Source organism: Aythya marila (assembly GCF_965140915.1).
Source record: "Aythya marila genome assembly, chromosome: 2".
NCBI lineage: Eukaryota > Metazoa > Chordata > Aves > Anseriformes > Anatidae > Aythya > Aythya marila.
In genome coordinates, this window is record NC_139043.1 from 50736232 (window position 1) to 50755899 (window position 19668).

Sequence of the window (19668 nt, forward strand, 5' to 3'; positions counted from 1 at the left end):
TATTGCTAGGCCACTCTCCATCATCTTTGAAAGGTCATGGAGACTGAGGACTGGAAGAAAAGGAAACTGCAGGCCAGTCAGCCTCACCCTCCATCCCCAGACATAGAGCTACTGGAGCAAGTCCAGAGAAGGGCTACGAAGATGATTAGGGCACTGAAGCGTCTCTCTTATGAGGAGAAGGTGAGGCCTGTTTAGCTTGGAGAAGAGAAGACTGAGAGGAGGGGATCTTACAAATGTATGTAAATACGTGGAAGGAGGGTGTAAAGAGGATGGAGCCAGACTCTTTTCAGTTGTGCCCAGCACACGGGGCCATGGGCACAAACTGAAATGCAGAAAGTTCCAGCTGAATATTAGAAAACACTTCTTTACTGTGAGGGTGACAGAGCACTGGAACAGGTTGCCCAGAGAGGCTGTGGAGTCTCCTTCTCTGGAGATATTCAAATTCTGCCTGGATGTGATCCTGTGCAATGATCTAGGTGATCCTGCTTGGCAGGGGGTTTGGACAAGATTTGATCTGCAGAGGTCCCTTCTAACCCCAACCGTTCTGTGACTGTGTGATTTTAGAACAACTACTCGTGTATACTCTTGTGCATACCTTTCATCCAACAAGTATGTATATACAAAACCTGAAAACTCTCAAATCACTTTAGAAAGCAGCTTTGAAGGTTTCTGTCTAAACTTCTATTATGTGTTTATGATAAGCAATTACATTACTCAGTGGAATACCTACCCTATCCCAGATATGTAAACTAAATAATACAGTAATAATTATATTGATAATGGAGGGTGTAGAATTTGATGCACAGCAAAGGTGTGTGCAGCTCTCAGTGGAAGCCAGGGGTAATTAGCTTTGAGACTGAAAGAGTAAAGAACATGCCACCAAACATCCATAAAAAGCCCTTTTAAATGGAACTACTTGCCTATGTCCTTAATTTTAGACATTCAGCTAGAATACATTGTTCAAACGAAACAGAACATAACAAGTTCTGTAAAATAATGTCACAAAATGGGGAAAACTTTATTTTTTCCTCATTTAAGCTTTAGAAAATACTATAAATTAAGTTTATAGAAAGCATTCTGGTAGTCATGCAATTTTTATTTTTACTTTTTTTTGCATCAGTAGCATGTCTAAAATATCACAAATGGCAGAAGGGCTGGAACCAAGCTGTATACAACCCTATATAACCCTACCGCTTAACTCTTAGTTCAAAATACTTCACTCAACCTTCAAAAACAGACTTATGATACAAGAAACCAATGAAAGCCAAGTTTCATAATATGCTTCTGAATCTGCCAAGTTCATAAAAATAACTCTACAACATAGAAAGAATTAATTCTCTCTCACTCCTCTCAAAGTTGGCAACTTCTGAAAAACAGACTCTTCACTAAGTGATCACTTTGTGAATTCTTTTTGAAGGTAATCAACTACTACTTAGAATTTCTAGCTATAAAAGCATATTTTTAGCCCAGCTTTTGCAAGGCTAATGACCATTTGATAGAAATCCATAGATTTCTATCGCAAGCAAGATCTTGAAATATTATGTTTTAAAAATTATGATTTTGTTCCTTTCCCTCTGCATTCATACTAAACAACACTTATATTTTTAAGTTTTTTCTTTTTTAACCTTAAAACACAAATTGATTCTTTCCATTATAGTAGTGGCTTTTGAATTTTGTACAAAACTAGCCACATATTGCTGGACAGCAGGAAATAAAAGCATAAATAACTTGTATTTACCTGTGCTAAAGACACCATATATAGTAAAGAATGAGAAACTACTTTGTCTTACCACAGTTTCATATTGTTTTTTAAAGTCACAACTGAGGAACTTCTCTAAGCATTTTTTAAAAATTTATTTTCATTTTTCCTCCTCTTTTCTGTAAGAAAATTAACACGGTGCTGCAGAATATTAAACGTAGAAAACAAATGCTAAAAACTAAAATGTGCTCTCCTATCCAGAGAATACCTGGGTTAAAAAAACATACCTCCCAGACCTAGTAGTTTTTTTAATCTTACAATAACTTGCACAAACCTGATGGTCTCACATTTGATCTGCTTCAGGGGCATGTGCCAAAAGGGAACTTTCAACAACACTTCCTGTAAGAACTAAACTGATACGTATTCAGTGGTCATACTTAAATAAGACTCTAGTCAAAACTGCTTCTTCCAGGTATCTCCCACTAAAAAATAATCATGACTTCTGCAAGTGTGGATATCTTGCAGGATTAAGAATACAACTGTTTTCATTTAAAGTCATTTCACTTGGTCCTGTACTAAATGAGCACAAAATGTCCATTAACTAATTGAATTTTTCAACTGTCACTACAAGTCTCTGTATGGATCAAAAACGTAAAAATCCTAAATGGAATAAATCCAGAATGTTCAGTTATGCACTAAGTACTATTACTGACAATTCCACTGCATTGCTTTGTTTTAGAAAGATGCACATCAGTCTCTCAGAATCAAAGAAAGTGAATTCTTCAAAAAGTGAATTGTTTGTCTTATGTATCAGAAATGCATGCACAATACACATTACATATCCAGGGACCCTCATACAGTCTAGTTATTGAGGTCACAGGCTTCAAGCATGCTCTAGACCCTCAAAGCTCCTACAGAATAGAATATTGCAAATGAATTTCTACTGTGAAGTTCTTTCTTCATGTACTTTCTATATCTAAAGCTACACAAAAGATGGTATAAGTACTTCAAGCACTGAATTTCTATTGAGTATATTCCCATGTTTTCAGGCATAAATCTGAATCAAATGCAGCATGGATAATTTTTTTTTTTTCCACCAAGTATTTCAGGACCATAACTATTAACAGAACAGAGATTATTAACACCAACTAATCAGACACAAGACAGAAATGAGAAAGCACTGTGTCCTTGTCATTTGTTCTCTAAGTACCACTAGTGCTTTTTTTTTTTTAACTTACTTGTCACAATGAGAAACTCAGAATGAACAGCTCAAAAGGAGGCAGAATAATGAATTAAAAGAAAATTTTCAGATATCTGCATAAACCAATCTTTCAAACTTTCTAAGTGCTCAATTATAAATACAATATTCTACCCCCAAACCATAATGTAAGATCGTTCCAGTCTTACTGTTTATCCTCCCTACACCTAATGCTACACTCAACTACTTCACCATATAGGTGTGATTAAATACAGTCATGTGCTGGATTGTCATACTTAGTTAATCCTGACAGATTTTCCCACACCACAGACTGCACACAGAATACCAGTTTTTATCACTTAATAAAACTATTAGTTAATATCCCAGAGAGAGCTTGAAGGACATCAGTGGCTCATGTATAATTGCATTTTAAAGCATCTCAACATTCTAAGGTTAACATCTGTTTCCTGTTGTTATATATATGTATCTTTCCAACAAAGTGTTTTGCATTAGTAGATATAATTGCATATTTCAGCTAGTGGGAAAAAATGCAATATACATTTTATGTATTTTTTTTCCATCTGGAAATAATAAAGGAACAACTTTTTGAAATCTTAAGATGGCGAAAGAAAACTTCTGTCTTTAATCATGACTGAAACAGCTGATTGCCTTTTCCCCCTGTCCTGTGGAATCTACTAATACCTACACGAATCAGGAGAAGCACTACATGAAAAGGACATTTTATGTAGGAACAAAAAGTCGAAGAGTAGCACAATTTGTTTCAAGCTGACTTCACAAAAAGCAAAAGTCATGTAGTGTCAGAATCTAACAATGCATGTGAGAGACCCTTTAGGAAAATGATCGCATAGGAACTATTTTTTTCCAGTTCTTAGCAGCTGGAGTACATCAGAACACGAGGCACATTGCCTAGTCAGTATATTTTATCCCAACAATTACAATATACAAATTTAACCACCTAACCAGAAAATCAATCCTTCTGTTTGTCATGACACGATGCACAACCATGGAGAATCACAAAGACAATAAACCTCAATATCCACACATCTCTCTGTCAGTATCAGCAAGCTTTTCAGACAGTGATTCTTTCTCCTAAAGTAGGCAGAGGTCCAGTATTTGAATTCTCCCTCATGTTTGAGTCACAGTGATCTGAATAACTTGTTTCCTAGCGAAAGAATTTTGTCCTCTGCCAAAAGCGAAGCCCAAATACATGCTCATCCATATGGAAACATGACAAAATGGCACTCCCTCAAAACTTTTTTCCCTTGTGGCAGATGTTAGTTTGAGATACGTAACGAGGAGTCTCCGCTGATAGTTGCCATCTAGAAGCCCAGTGGTGCCACCACCAGCGCAGCCTGGATAAAAATCAAGTGGCTATGGTCCATTTTTAAATTCCTCTGCTACAGTGAAATTCAAAAACAGATGAGGTCTAGTGATGGATGCATGGCAATGATGACAGCGTGACTGTGGCTGGAAAGCCCGTAACAGTTTTGTTAAAATTTGAACAGGGAACCCCTCATGCCTCCCCTGAGTAATAGGGTTGTAAAACCCAAGAACGTGTAGGATACATAATCACAAAGCTCCCTAAGCATACTGCTTGGAAGGCAATGCCTCTCCCTCATCTGGACAAGAATTAGGGGAGCTGTAATAAAGCCACACGTTGGACAAGGTGAGTGGCAACCCCTGTCCCAGGTAATGATACAACACGCACACACAGGCCTAAGCAGCTCATTAGGACAGAGAATTCACTTGGGAGCAGCTAGATGCACACGCAACTCCGATCAATGTAACTTGAACCTTAAGATCAGATCTTTGGGTTGCCAGATGGAAAGCAAAAGTTTGTTTTGCCACATAGGAAAAATGCCTCCTACATTATCAAACAAAGAACTGGTATTAGCCCAGGCAATTCTTTTCCCCCCCATGATTACGGATTAAGCTGAATCTCTGAAAAAAAAAAGCAAACACAAACCAAGCCAAACCAGAAACAGCTATATGCCTTCAAAAATTTGTCATAACTTCTTTTATTAAAAATGAGGACAGGCTAAGAGGAGTTCTTGTTAAAAAAAAAAAAGTGACAGATAATATTCATAATATTCCAGATAATACTGCAATACAACACTTTCATAGCCCAACTGGGGTTTGTTCCATCTCTTACCATGAATCAGTATACAAAGAAACACAGAGCACCAAATACTAGCCATCTAATTTTTTTAAAGAAACTTTTAAACACAGAATTATCAAGAACTTTCCGACTAAATTAAAAGTATGCTTCTCTCCAAGACATTACTCTTAAGCTGGATATAACTGGTACACCTAAAAAGAGACAGAACCTCTTCGCAGAGTACCATTTTTGCATTTATCTGATGAAAACAGTAATTCTTAGTACAGCTATCTGAACCTGGGTTCCTGAAATACTTCATGATAAGAAAATTGGAATACCTATACCACCATGCCTACCAGCAGGCCTGACTTTACATTGCATAAAATGTGAAGCATTTTTTTGCTTTCCACAAGGCTACTTATTACTCACCTTGTTTGGAACTGTGAACGCAAGTAAGACAGTGGAGTCTCCACAAGTGTGTTACCAAAATTTAGCCAATTCATTGAGACATTTGGCATTAATAGTATAACATTGATTTCCAGAAGGCATTGAGGACCTTCAGTTCCCATGTGAACCTATGCAGGTTGTATCATTGGAAACATGCAGTAAATAAATGGCTCAGTCCTTCAAAAAATGACAGCTGTTAACGTTGCTATTGCAGCCATCACTGCAATCATAAAGAGACTCTGCAGAGTTGACTTGTCCAGTTTCAATAAATGGATTCACTTTAAGAGGAAATGTACATTTAATTAACTGCTGGAGCGATGGCTTAATGACTTATAGCCAGCCAACCAAACAGTTAATGTTAATTCCTTGTGAAATGATTAATTCTGATCAGCAAGAAAACACACACCTTTTTCATTTTCTCCAAGGTGCTCTCTAATTTTTCATCATTAAGCACTAGTCTAATGAAATATTTTCTTCCAGAAGTAAATTGATACTCCTCTTTGCAATACGCATTAGAAACACACAGAGAAGTCCACTAAAAAAAAAAGTGATTTATTTCAACAGCACAGAGCTGCTTTAAATAATTTGCTGTCTCAATTATATGTTATGCTATCCAATAAACCCGAAAAACAGGTAAAATGTAAGCGAGGCACACATTTACAATAGGCAAATACAACTGTTGCACTAATTTTTTGTCTTCAGAAACCTGGATTGGTGACCTGGAGCACTAGTTTTATCCACATCATGCATAAACTTATGCCAAAGCCTAATGAAGCAAGCAGTTTTACTGAAGATTATGCAGATGATGCTGCAAAGCACAGTGAATGTGACAGTTCATCTCTCAAAGAAAACAAAGGGTTTTATGCATCTAAACTAAACAGAAAGTTTGGAACAGCATAGAAAGTAGCTGGTAGAACCTGGCTATAACCTAGTTATATATAACAAGGAAAGAGAGATCTTATTTGGTTTTCAATGTAAGCAAAAACATTAAAAGAAGATGGTAAAATTTGCTCCTAAGGCTGTATTTTTGACATTAACTTCCAGCCCAATGCCCTGAAGTCCATGGTAACAGCTAAGATTCTCATTTTACCCAGCAAAAATGCAATTTTCCATACAGGTAATACCTGGTCTTTGAATAAACAGCTCCATTAATGGTGATTTTTATTTTCTGCTAGCAATCCATCTGAAATAAAATTCAGCTCCACAGGTCTGCTGTGAAGTGACATTACATGTAACTGACAGACAACCTGACACTCAAAATAAAACCTAGTGGATTTATCTGCATTTCAACACTCTTCGTCCTTATGATATCTATCAAGCAAGAGAAACATTCATATGAGCAAATCACAATTAAGGTACGGGTAACATCAACAGCTTTAACCGGTCAAGCAAAGTGCTACTTAATGTTAACCCCTTTCTCCCACATGAATTTTTATGCACAGATTATTAAATCCAGCAGAGCACTAGGAGCATGCATAAAATATCCTGTTCTGATGGAGAAATCAATCTTGCATAAATAAAGCAGTTCTTTCTCTGTTTAAGCATTTTTTCTAGTAGAGTTGTGAAGAAGAACAAGAGCCTCCTTCCCACCACCACAAATACTCCTTTTTCCATTATCTGGAAGCAAACCGTTACTGTTTATCGAAGTTCCCAATACAACATTTCATGAGGGTTTTTTTTTTTTTTTTTAAGAATATTCAAGATTTACAAATACAACATTAAAACTTCATTAAGACTAAAATGGGTTCTTATTTTACATTTAATAAGTCAAATCATTCCACCAGATTACAGAAAACATGTCACCAGTCATTTATGGACATTAAGACCTGTGAGTCTGAGATCTTAAAACTTTAATTAGACAAAACAGTGTGACCTCTCTCTAAGTACAGCAGAGATTTATTCATCCCTTTTCTAATCACATAACATTGAAATATACATTTATTCAGTGTGAATTCACCACTGAAAAAGTTCTGCTACACTGTGTTTTAAGAAGTAATTTCAAGGACATTATACTTGGAAACCCCACAGATAAAGAATGCTTTAAGATGAAGGGCATGAGAAACGAAGTATTTTGGTATCAAAGACAAAATGAACAAAAAAAGATGGAATACACCAACTAAACAAAGATGTACGCATGGCCTCCATAGGACAAACGAGCATTTAACAACATAGCAAAGGAAACTGTGATCAAGCTTTTTTCCATCTCCTTTTCTACAAGCCCAGATGCAACCACTCAGCTCCCCCTCAATAGCTGACATTTCTTTCAATTTTACTGAGAGCAAGACAAACACAGTTTGCATATAGACAACTATGTAATTGCAGCAAGGGACAGTTGCATGGTTCGCAAACTATAAATCACTACAAAACTCATGGCAGTAAGAGGTCATAGACTTAACTATTCATTTATTTAAATATATACCACAGTTTTCATTTCTTCTGGTCAAATCAATATATTTTAATTGCTGCTTTCAAATGCAGTGGTCTATGAAAATGACAAAAATAATACTAGAAACGAAGCAAATACATGCCCTAGAGGCCTTTTAATTCCTGAAATCATGCTGCCCTTTTACTTGCTGTTGAAGAATGTTTGTATATTGTTTCCTTTCAAAATGCATTTCAAATCAACTTACACTCCAGCTTATTGAAAACTTCAGTTTACGCACAAAACTCAGAAGTGTTTAGTGCATTCTTGGAGGAAAAAAGCACAATACAGGAAAAAGAAAAGGGAATAGTAATTTTAGTGTAATACATATCTATGTGCTGTGTCAGGGCATATTTGAGGAAGCCATCTGTATGGCATTAGCTTCAATGAGGTTAAGGAACATAAACACTGAGCTGACATGAAAAATCAAAGCAAAAGAGCAAAGTAATACTGTTGCAACTCATGGCACACTTGGCATTCCTTACACGTTTGAAGACACTGCCACCATACAGATTCCATCTCAATGGTTGGTGTATCACTAAAATGTCGTGAATAAATAACCGAGATATAGCCCACAGATGGCATATGATATGGTTTGAGATAGACTCATTTTGACAGGTGACAAAGACAACTACTCATCTCGTTATGTGAAATTAAGCACTTACGGGAATGGCAGGTGCGAACTGCCTCCTTTATACAGATTTGGAAGCATCCCATCACTCACAGAAAGTGCTGTACTAAAATCCTAGACAAATCTGGAAGCAGAGCTAGTGTTAAATCTGGAAGGGAAGTAAGCGAAGGCTGAGATGCAAGCACAGTCCTCTCACAGTCTGGATGATCCACATTCCCTCCTGATTTGGCCAGAACGCCAGACACTGAATCAGAAAATGGAGTTAAAAAATAAAGAAAAATGGAAGTATATTCAAGACAAAAATCAGTCCCTAACACTGCTCCACTAACATTAATTCATTTCAGCCAGCTACATAGATGGACCCATTTTTGACTTTTTGGACTAATTCCCATTTACTACTACTGCTTCCATGGATTTTTTTCCAATCTTCCTTACCCATCGGTCACTTTAAGTGGGCATAAAACTGTCGCTAGAGCATTAGCCAGTAACCCCATAATACAATTGCGGAATAAGGGCCTGGAGGTTACTTTTAAAGCAGGATGTACAACTTATCCACAGTTTTGTTGTACACATTGATGGCAGTAGAGGACGATGACATTATTCTATCTAGCAGTGTGTGTACTTTTAACAGTAGCTCCGTGCAAATATGTGTGGTTAACAGCATACAAGGTGTATACTGGCTGCAGCTGGGGGAGGACGGATGGATGGGAAGTGGCTGCGGGTGGTGTGCACCTGTGGGAGACTTGAGGATGGGTAACTAAAATCACTTTGGAGGAAATCAGAGAAGTGCAATGAACGTGTCCCACACCCTTATTAGGAGCAGAGGGATTCAGACAAATGACACTTCCTTTAAGGATATCTGTCCCATGTGTAGTGGGAAAGTTTAGTTGAGGGGATTAGATTTTGAAGTACAAATTTCAAAATGCATATAATGTAGATATAACAGATTCTCTACCAAATTCTTCAATTTCCTGTGTTGTTCCTATTGCCCCATATGAATTCTTTATGTAAACCCATACATCACCTGCAGCTGAACAAAACAGCAGAGAAAAAAGTTAGTGTAATTTAAAGGCTCTTCTCCTAATGACTTAGTGCAGGATGCAGTCTGTCAAATAGTTTGGAACATTTTAAAACATTGCAAGGTTCTCAATAATCATTTCTTTACAAACAAATTCCAAGTGAATGCAGAATTTATCATTTGGAAACACATGGTTACTTCTCATCCCCAAACAGTTCATGCTACATACATGCCTAAATACACATGGCACTGTTACAACCATACTTACTGAATCAAAATCTCAAAGTGCTAAGTTATATCAGAACATACCATACAAGTATATTAATGATCTTCATGGGATAACAGCATCTCTTGAAACAACTAACCTCTTTAAAGACAGATGTGTATTTACTTGACAGCAGTATCTGAAGCCACTGGGTATACTCAGTATTTTAGGTCACGTATAAACTGAAACTGACTCCCTATCTTTAACAAACCTGAGTTTGAATGAACACAGGCTCAGGCCCCCAGAGCTACCAAGCCTTGCAGCATAAAAGCCTGAAGGCCAGTTACAAATACACACCGATTTCCTTTGTCCCTCCTCTGCTCCAGTCCCTCCACTCGTGGCCCAGGAGAAGCTGTCTTCCTTTTTTTCCTCCTCCTCAGCCTCTCACACTGGCCTCCAGCATCAGCAGAGCTGTTGGCTGGCAGTTCTTGGCAGATACTAAGAGACTGTCCCCCAGATTCAGAGGCAGATGAAACACTCCCAGGATGAGTGGCATTGCTGCTCCTCTGGTTTTATTTCCAGGAAACCCTTGGGTGAGCGTGGGCCATACGCTAACAAGTCAAAAGACTCACAGGGCCAAAGTCTAGCTGCAAACCTGGGCTTACAGTAGAGCAGAAATATTGCTCAGCTTACAAAGATCCCTGAACACAGCCCCATCAACCATACAGTTTCAAAGCAGACAGGATCTCAGAGCATATTTATGAAATAACTTTCTTTTCTTTTAATGCAGTAGTGGGAAATGAAGAACCTGTACGCACTTTTTGGAACCTACAAAAAAAAAAAATATCTATCTATAAGGAGCTTAATAACCAGCTTATCAAAAAGTGGGCTAAATATCTTTCAGTGAAGGAATTTGCTATTCCAACGATCCATATTAATGGAATGAAAAAGTTATATTATAAAAGTTATATTATTTTAGACAGAGTATATAATCTATTTTCCTGATAACCATCAAGATGTTCCTTAGTGTGTAGCTGAAGTCCCCCATGCCTCACTTCACAACACAAAGAATGTGAGCTAGGCATTTTTCAAAGGAACAAAGTATGTGGCAAGGGCAGCAAAAAAACTCCTCATATCTCCCCACCCCTCTATTTTTAAGGTGCTAGAACAGTATGAGCAACTTACACTTCAATTGTGTATGATGTGATGCATCTTTAATTTTTAGTTTTTTACTCAGTCATTAGTCTTTTTCTTCACAGGCACAACTTCATGCTCATTCACTGAAGAGATTACCATTGTCATTGTGGCCTAAGGAATTCTTTGCTTCTAATGCAGCTGCACCATCTACAACTCATGGTATTAATCTACACCTCCCTGTTCTTTTTATTTCCCATCTCCTCCCATCCAGACAAGTGACAGGCACAGAAACTCCAGTAAAAAGGAGAAGAAACAAAGTCCAAGCATACAATTAAGCCAGTGAAACGGAGATTGAAATCCATAGTTTTTTGAAGGAAAATAGATATTTGTGAAATGTTTTTTTGATACTAATGGATTTCAAGCAATACTACAAATCATTATTTAAAAAACGTACATAAAGTCTTTGGAAACTGGTAGTTTTAGAATGCTTAAAACTCAGTGCGTTATTGGACAAAACAAATGTATTCATACAAACCTTGTTATTAGTTTTGGAGTTATAAGGGTAATACAGTCATAAAGCTAGCAAAACATTTTATCTGCAGGTAAACTCAAATAAATTTGGCAAAAACTGCAAACAAAGCAAAATTGTTGCTGTTAGGATATGTCACTAGGGAAGAAAGTCTAGCTCCTAAAATCAATTTATGCTTTTAATGACTGCTGCTGCTTTATGCCATTTATGCCAGTAAAAGGATTTAAACCCTTGACCAGCAGTTGCATACATACAGTTGCGTGTAATTGCTAAAAAGTTCTGATTTCTCAAGAAGATACATAAGACTGGAACAACTTTTTCCTCCTCACTGGATACCAAAAAAATGACACAGAGCGCGTACATTTTTCCCACTTTTTTTTTTCTTTCTCATAAAGCCAAAAACATTGTTCCAGTTAGCAACATGCCATCTAACAAAATAAATTAATCAAATGCAGCTCACTTTTATATCCATTATTGAAAGATGTTTACAACCCATAAAATAGTTTCATAGCTTTCTTAGGAGATAACAGAACTACGTCTGGATTTTATCCTAATCAACTGACATGAAGGTTAATCAACTTCTCATTTAATTTTTATTTTTTTAAACAAATTGCAGTTTTACCTTTTCTTCAACTGAAAAGTTAAAAGCACATTCCCCATAAAAAAAAAGTTTATTTTGTCTGGTAAAAATGAATACAGGAGATTGCCAATGTTCCCTAGTGATCTTTCATAGATACAAACTTGGAAGAGGGGTGTAGACAGAAAAGCAGAAGGTAAAAAAAGCTTTACAAGTTTAGTTTGACAGATGATCAGAATTATTTCACCAAATTACAAGGCTCAAGAATTCTCGGACATACATGAGATATATAAATGTGATTAAATCATCCTTCAAACTGTATGAAACCAAAAAGGACAAGCAACAGCAGATGTTGCTATTGTACAAAAAAAGGTGGTGCACACATAATGCATGTTTTGCATGGCAATATTCAAGATGTACATTTTTCAATAGGCCTTCATGAATTCCTTATGCTCTGCCATCACACTTGAAGATTCATTTTTAAAGAAATTAGAGTCCTTTTCATAACATGAGTCAGGTCAGGGAGAGTCCTACCTACAGCACTTTTTAGAAAAGTGAGAAAGAGGAAGATTAGAGATCACAAACCAAATAGTCCACAGTTTGTGACATCCTCAGTCTAAGATTACAACTGATTGAAAGAATACAAAGTGCCTTTTGTCTTGCTCAAATTATATCAAATTAAAACAACTACAGTACTCCTTAGCTGGGCAGGGCATTTTTTTTTTAAGCAGCTGCTGGAAATAAGAAAATCACTCTGAGACTACTCACAAGGTGAGCAGCAGTGACAAAAGATGCTGTCTATACCAAAACAGTTTTTATACTAGGTGTTAAAATGAAAGCAAAGACAATGACAGTGAAAACTGCTAGATGCCTTACTTGCATTTGCATAAGATGCTGAAAATGTTAAAACTAAAAAAAAGAAGAGGAAAAACTTATAATGGATATGAGTGCACAAGACAGAACGCAACCATCTAAGAAATGCAACCAATCCACTTCCTAACAACTTCCATTCAGTGTGTTTTTAAGGTTCTGTCTTAGTGAAGTGTATGACAAAGCAAAGAATAAAAGAAGAGTGTGGGAAGTTTCTTGGGACTTTTCTCCAGCTTGCATTGTTTAGCTGGTGAAGTGAAAAACTGCTTATTCCTATCAAGATAAAATTCCTTGTTTCAACAGGGAAAGGTGCAGCATCATTATCACTGTGGAGGAGGAAGTAGTGGTGGTGTTTTGGTGAAAAAAATACTGTCCTTTGCATCTTAAGAAAATCTAAGTGCAACTTTTAATTCTATAATACCTTAGGGAAAGCATCATGGAACCAACTATTTATTGGGATATTGCTGAAAAACATGGCTACAAAACTTACCTTGTTCTATAAGCTTCCCTGATTTCTCCCTGTCTTCAAAATTAAATTCTATCTATGAATATTTCTTATGAATTTCAATAAATTTATTTGGTGACAGAATCCAACAAGGCCAACCCATGTTTGGGACAAAGCTTTTGTTTCATGTTTCACATTTATACAATATTCTTTCAAAGTCACATTGTCGTGCATGTTGTTTATAATCTCACTGAACTACTTCATTACAAATTTTTCTTATGCAGGTATACATTTAAGTTTTCCATGTCTTTTATGGACACTGCACACACAGAACAGCATTTGAAATAGGTTTACAAGTATGTTGTTGAGCAAGGCCAACATATAGTGTTTCTGGAAGTGTTCATTTGAGAACTAGCAGGAAAACAACTTTAGTCCCATATTCCATTGCCTCCTAATGACATTTCTTTTAGTTCTTGAAAACACTAAACATGTACATAAGCCCAACATCACTATAATGAAGGTCCACAGGTCAGAGGCCTCAGTAATAGTATCATTCCAAAAAGATTTGAATATCTTATTATCTGGATAACTTGCTGCGTCAGGCAAATGGCTTAATACTATTAGTGTAATTCTATAAATTTACCTGCAGTAATTTTTTAAGCTACCACTTAAAATGAAAATGTACTATGTGTAGGGTTCCACACTGACTTGATCAATGAATGTCTAATGTATAAATAATTCTCTGTTCTTTCTTACCTCCAGATGCTCTAAAATATAGGGAGGATTTGTCATGCCAAGCCTCAGCATAGCTCCCTCAGGAATAGCTTCAACCAGCTTCCACAGAAGCGTAGGGAGGTCTGTGCCAATGTCTCTGCCATAAGCCCCTGTGTCTTCACTGGTCAGCCATATCTCGCAAACACCCTCTGTGAATAAAAGAAAGAGATAATTAACAAATCTGTTTTAGAGCTGTTTATTTTATCATACAGCTGCTCACTCTGTTTAATGCAGTATTTCACAAGGCTATTATGCAGCCAGACTGGGTATTCAATTGTGAGGGGGAGGGAAGGAGGAGGAAGGCTTATCCCATGGGTAGCAGTGGGTTATTAAGTTCATTTTATGAGCACAAGAGTGCTACAACAATGCTGTAAATTATCATTGCTGTGGAGTGATTAACATTCACAGCCAATGACTAATTCTGTGCTGCTTCTACAGCAAGTCAGTCAAGTCTAGTACTCTGCTCTATTTTTTGAGCCTAATTCATTCAACACCGCAAGCGACTTTACCCAGGCAAAGAGTCTGCATTAATGGTTGTTACTAGCAGTCAACTGATTAACTAGTAAACTTCCAATAAGCAAAAATAGCTCTAAAGCACAGTAACTAACAGTACACTCCCGGCATAACTACTAAAACCTTGCATTCTTTAAATAATACAATTACCAATATAATATTAAGGTTGTATTAAAAAAGGCTAGTCACCACTACATGACTAAGTGATCGTGTTGGAAAAGTGTTAACAGACAGGAAATAGGTTTATTTTCCATCAGTCAGGGCCTTAGGAAGCAGTATATTTGATTTGTATTGTAAAGAGTATTGACCTTGAACATTGAAATTTGGTAATATCCTCTTGCTCAAAGAGGGGAAAGATTACACCACCCTTTAATAACAGCTGAAAGCAACAAGGTTTCATGCAGCCACTTCTATCAGTCTGCCCAGCTTTCATCCTTTTTGTAACGCAATCCATCTCCACCCCCTTGCTACCCCAAAGCAAAAAATAAGCAAATTAAAATAGGGTGGCTGAGAGGAAGACTCCTGTGATCCCCAGTCAGATAAGATACCATTAACTCGATGAAGAGCTAGATTTCTAATACAGATGAGCACTCTCTGGACTAGTAGAGAACATATCACTAAATATGAATGTTTATATTATAAAATATATATTTCAGGTGAGGAAAACAACTATGCGAACAACTATGTGGAATTAAATTATTTAAGTGATAAAACCAAAAAAACAAATTTTACAAAAATGTAAACTCAAGACTGCCATTCAAACTCACCCTACAACAATGAAGGTGGACAGAAGGCTATGTTGAGCAAAGACAATTCTGTTTGTTTCAAAAGGTTTTCAAGGTCATTTATTTAGAACAACAAAAAATAAAAAATAAAGGTAAACCAAGAAACTCATCACTTAAGATTTGCTTTAACAATAATTTAGTGAGACAGATGTGCAGCTCTGTTGTTTTAAGATGCCTAGAGGAACGTACTCTTGAAGCAGTGCTCTTGGTTATCCAACTTCCCATCGCAACCTTGCAGTCACATTCAGGCAGAGCTCCCCGGTGCCCCATCAGCTAAGCAGAACTTGCCAGCGTATGCAATCACACCTTGGATTCCACCGCTGTTGCTGATGTTTTCAGAACTGCCTTTCACAACAGCCAGTGCTACGCTATGAAATGTGTTCTGAGGTTTGCCACCTGGTCTACGTTTTCCCGAGTTACGGAAAAAGCCAATGAATTATGCATCAACTACATTTTAAGAACAAGAGAAACGTAAATGATATAAATGATGGCTAATGTCCTGCTGTGCTTTTTATATCAGTTTCCAACAGCCATCATAACACTGAAAAACAATAATTCAGTTGCTGTTTTTCTACTGTAACAGAGTAATTCTCATTTTTAAACTTTCAATCTAAATGGTTGCATGGGGCATTTTTTGCACGAGCATGGCTGATGGAATACTGCCTCTCGGTCACCAGCTGAACGTTGAGGAAAAAGAATAAATCACTGGCTAGGAATGGAAATAACATTCACAGGGAAAACAACAGCAAGCTTTTAAAGCTGCATAGGTGGGGACCATTAGCCCCCCGGTGGGCTGAAACTTCAAATTAAATCACATGAAGAGGAAGCAGCTGTAAGAGTAAATCAGCAACAACAGGAATAACTGTCTCATCTGCTCTCCGATCAGGGTGTTGAACAACAAGCAATGGGAATAATTCATGCTGAGAGAGCCAAGGATGCAGTCTTACTATGTGGAGAAGGGGGGAGAAAACCTGTATTTTAGAAGAACATTTGCTTCCCAATTTCAGGCTGACAAAATGGACCTTCACATCCTGAAAGCTGCTATTGGTGCTAAGTATTCACAAACGGGAAATGAACTTAGTGCATAACTGTGGTGATACAGGCTCCACGTCAGCTGTTGGTAGGCTGGTTATTCAAGCCCTTTGCATCCTGAGTTTTAGGAGACTCTACTTAAACTGAGCAAGAAAAGAAAACAGCAGATCTCCCAAACACTCTTCTTAGTGAACCAACGCTTATTTTTTTCACTCAACCTTTGCCCCTCTGCACTCCAGACCTATGTAGGAAGCTATTACAAATTCACTGTCTAACCATGTGTTTTTTGTTGTTGTTGCTGTTTTTTCCTTTCTTTTGCATTGAACCTCATGAGCTCATTCACTATTCTGTTATTTGATAATTTTGGTGCTAATAAAAGCAAGCTGATTTTGTAAACAAGAAAATTGATGCAAACTACAGAGTTGAGATGTGCAAATTTGGAGCATTTGCGACAGCATTAAGGTCAATTATCATTATATTCAAGTAGTTACAAGTCTGTCTTTGGTTGCAGAGCATTGCTTATTCCTCACTCTGCCATCACCACCCAGCACAAGAGTAGCTTCAACAGCTGGATTCCAATCTGTGCTCTCTTGTAATTGGAGATGACTGAGAATGAAAAATGTTGGAAAACAAAAAGTTTCCAAGTAAATGAAGGAGATTCCGAGACTATTCCTTCTCCAACATCTCATAAAGAATACTCATTCCTGATTATCCAAAATACATTCTAACTTTTTTTTCCCCCCCTCCTGGGGGTAGTCTAAACAATTATTGTCAGAAAGAGAAGGAGAAATCCTGAAATTGTCACTTTTACAAGATATGTACATTTCTGTTTTAAAGGCCACTTGATATGATTCATTTCTTTAGTAATAATGAAAAAAATCTAGAGTTTTATTTTCATGCCACTGTAGTAAACACTTTTCAGCAGTAGCACATAGCTTTCAAATTGAAGCAAAATCTACTCCATCTGAAAAATAAATTTACTGCAATCTACAAAACCATCTGAAGTTGTTAAAATATCAGATACTAATCCTGCTGAAATTCTATTTGTTAGCCTGCTGTACTTATGTACAAATGAAAATTGCAAAAAAAAATTATTTTTTCTTCTCCTTCCCTTCTTCTCATTCTTCTCTGACAGATTTTGTAATGTGAAAAGGAGTGCCTTCTCCAGCAGCACAATTCTCTGCAGGCTGCCACGGCGGGAGACCCCCAGCTCTGACCTCCTCGCTATCCCACATATGTTTATCAATAACTGCCTGACCTCCTTGCTATTCCTTCTCCAACAGTGAATTCTTATGGCAGCCTGCAGTGCTGTACAGACCACAGAAATACCTCTCCCACTGTACCACAGAAATCTGTAAGACCATCTGCCAAGGGGAGGTCTGACTTAAATGTTTGTCAGAAACTGCCTGCAGACTTGAGGACAATCCATCTAAAGCTGCCATTCCTGATCACACCCTTAGAATTAAAAAAAAAAAAAAAAAAAAAAAAAAAACACAGCCAAAGAAAGAAAGGCTTGGAAAAATCAAATTCATTTTACATGTGCTTGTTTTTCAGAATGAGCTTACCCTACATAAATTCATTTTCTCTTCCGTTATTTGAATTTCCCCTCGGTTACTTCTCTCCATATTTTATTATTTTTTAATTTACCTTTTCTTCAGCATGGGTTTTACAAGGGCTGTTTACATACTTGACACCAGGGCACGTGTCCAACTATGCTGCATCAGTGCCCTAACTGAACAACTATGAAGACATTTCTGTACATTACATATAACTGTATCAGCCTGAATATAATGCAAGTTTAAACAGAAACTGAGCTCTGTAGGAATCAAATTCCTTCTATACTTCTGAAGTACTCTGCAAGCATTGATGCAGCTTCAAGAGTTCAAGTCCTCTTAGCCAGCCAGCCCAACCTCATGGATCACACCCCTGAAAGATCCCACAGCAGAGAGCTCCGGGAAGATTAGGTCAATCTCAGAGTAATTCACTGGTACTAACAGGCATTTGGAAGGGCTACTAACTTACATTTCCCCAAGAAAGTGATATTTGACCTGTATATGAAGAAATCCTATAGCAGAGAGAATGCAGTTCCACACAAAAATCCTGTACAAACATACCTTATCCCAGACCCAAAAAGCTCTTTGTAGCTAATTGCTGCAATTAGAAATTGCAGGATATCTGCCATCAGATGATGAAAAAAGTAGACTGATAAAAAAAATACAGGTGTAGGTACAGAGCTGGTGAAAGAAGCAAGATGTCAGGCTACGACATAAAGGAGTGATATTTTTTTCTATCCTTTGGAAAATGTAGTCTAGCATTGCAGCTCTGCTCCCGACACACACACACGTCCCATCACAGTCTCACTTTCACCTGGAGGGACAAAGCTCTAGATAGGTGTAATGCAGCCTAGCTTTCTAAGGGACCTTTATGAGGCCCAAGCATATTTCCTCTTTTCAAAGATCTGTTCTTTACACCCTTCTGGACAGTACTAAAGGAGTGAAAGATGATTGTCCACTCTTGTTTTCTTAATGCTGGCCATGTTCACTGGGGAACACCATTACTGACTGCCAGCTACACCTTGTACCATGGCTCACCACCCTGTGAGCCTGGCAGTCCAGCCAATTCTTTCAGCCACCTTATCATCGCCTTATCCAGGCCATATATCAGCCATAGGTAAGAATATAGTACAGGAAACTATGCCAAAGTCTTCGCTAAATTTACAGTAAAACAACAAAACAAAACAAAGACCTCCACAGCTTTCCCCTCCTCCGCACAGCCAGACATTTTATCAGAGAAGGCAGTCATGCATCGTTAAATCATCTGGTAAATCTATGTGAGGTGATCCCAGTCACCTCCTTGTCCTTCACGTGCCTAGAGGTGGCTTCCAGAAGGGTTTGCCCTATGTGCTTCCCAGAGACCGAGGTTCAGCTGCCCCGTAGTTCTCTATGTTCTCCTTCCTGCCCTTCTTGAAGGGCAGCGTGACATTTCCTTTTTTCCAGTCATCAGGAATCTCCCCTGATTGTCGTGACCTTTGGATGATGAGGGAGAACAGCCTCGTAATGACACCAACCAGCACTCTCAGCACACTCGGAGGCCTCTCATTGCAGGGTTATTTCTATTACTTCTGGATGTCAGCCTGCACTTGCAGAAACTGCAGCTATGTTTCACAAGTGCTTAGTTCAGTACGAGCCTTAAAGCGGTTGCGGTTTCTGCTGCCCACAGGATGATATATATATTAGAAATGAAAACACTAACTTGTACAGCCTACAT

The 19668-nt window shown here is 37.6% G+C and overlaps 1 protein-coding gene across 3 annotated transcripts in view; it reads right to left on the bottom strand.

Annotated features, from left to right (window-relative positions):
- Positions 1 to 19668, bottom strand: part of CDKAL1 (CDKAL1 threonylcarbamoyladenosine tRNA methylthiotransferase) — a 427133-nt gene that overhangs the window by 148322 nt on the left and 259143 nt on the right. For all 3 annotated transcript variants that reach the window (XM_082753985.1, XM_082753986.1, XM_082753987.1), the window contains one exon: positions 14054 to 14220. In XM_082753985.1, coding sequence (XP_082610111.1) covers positions 14054 to 14220 — 167 coding nt within the window. The remainder of the gene's footprint in view (positions 1 to 14053; positions 14221 to 19668) is intronic.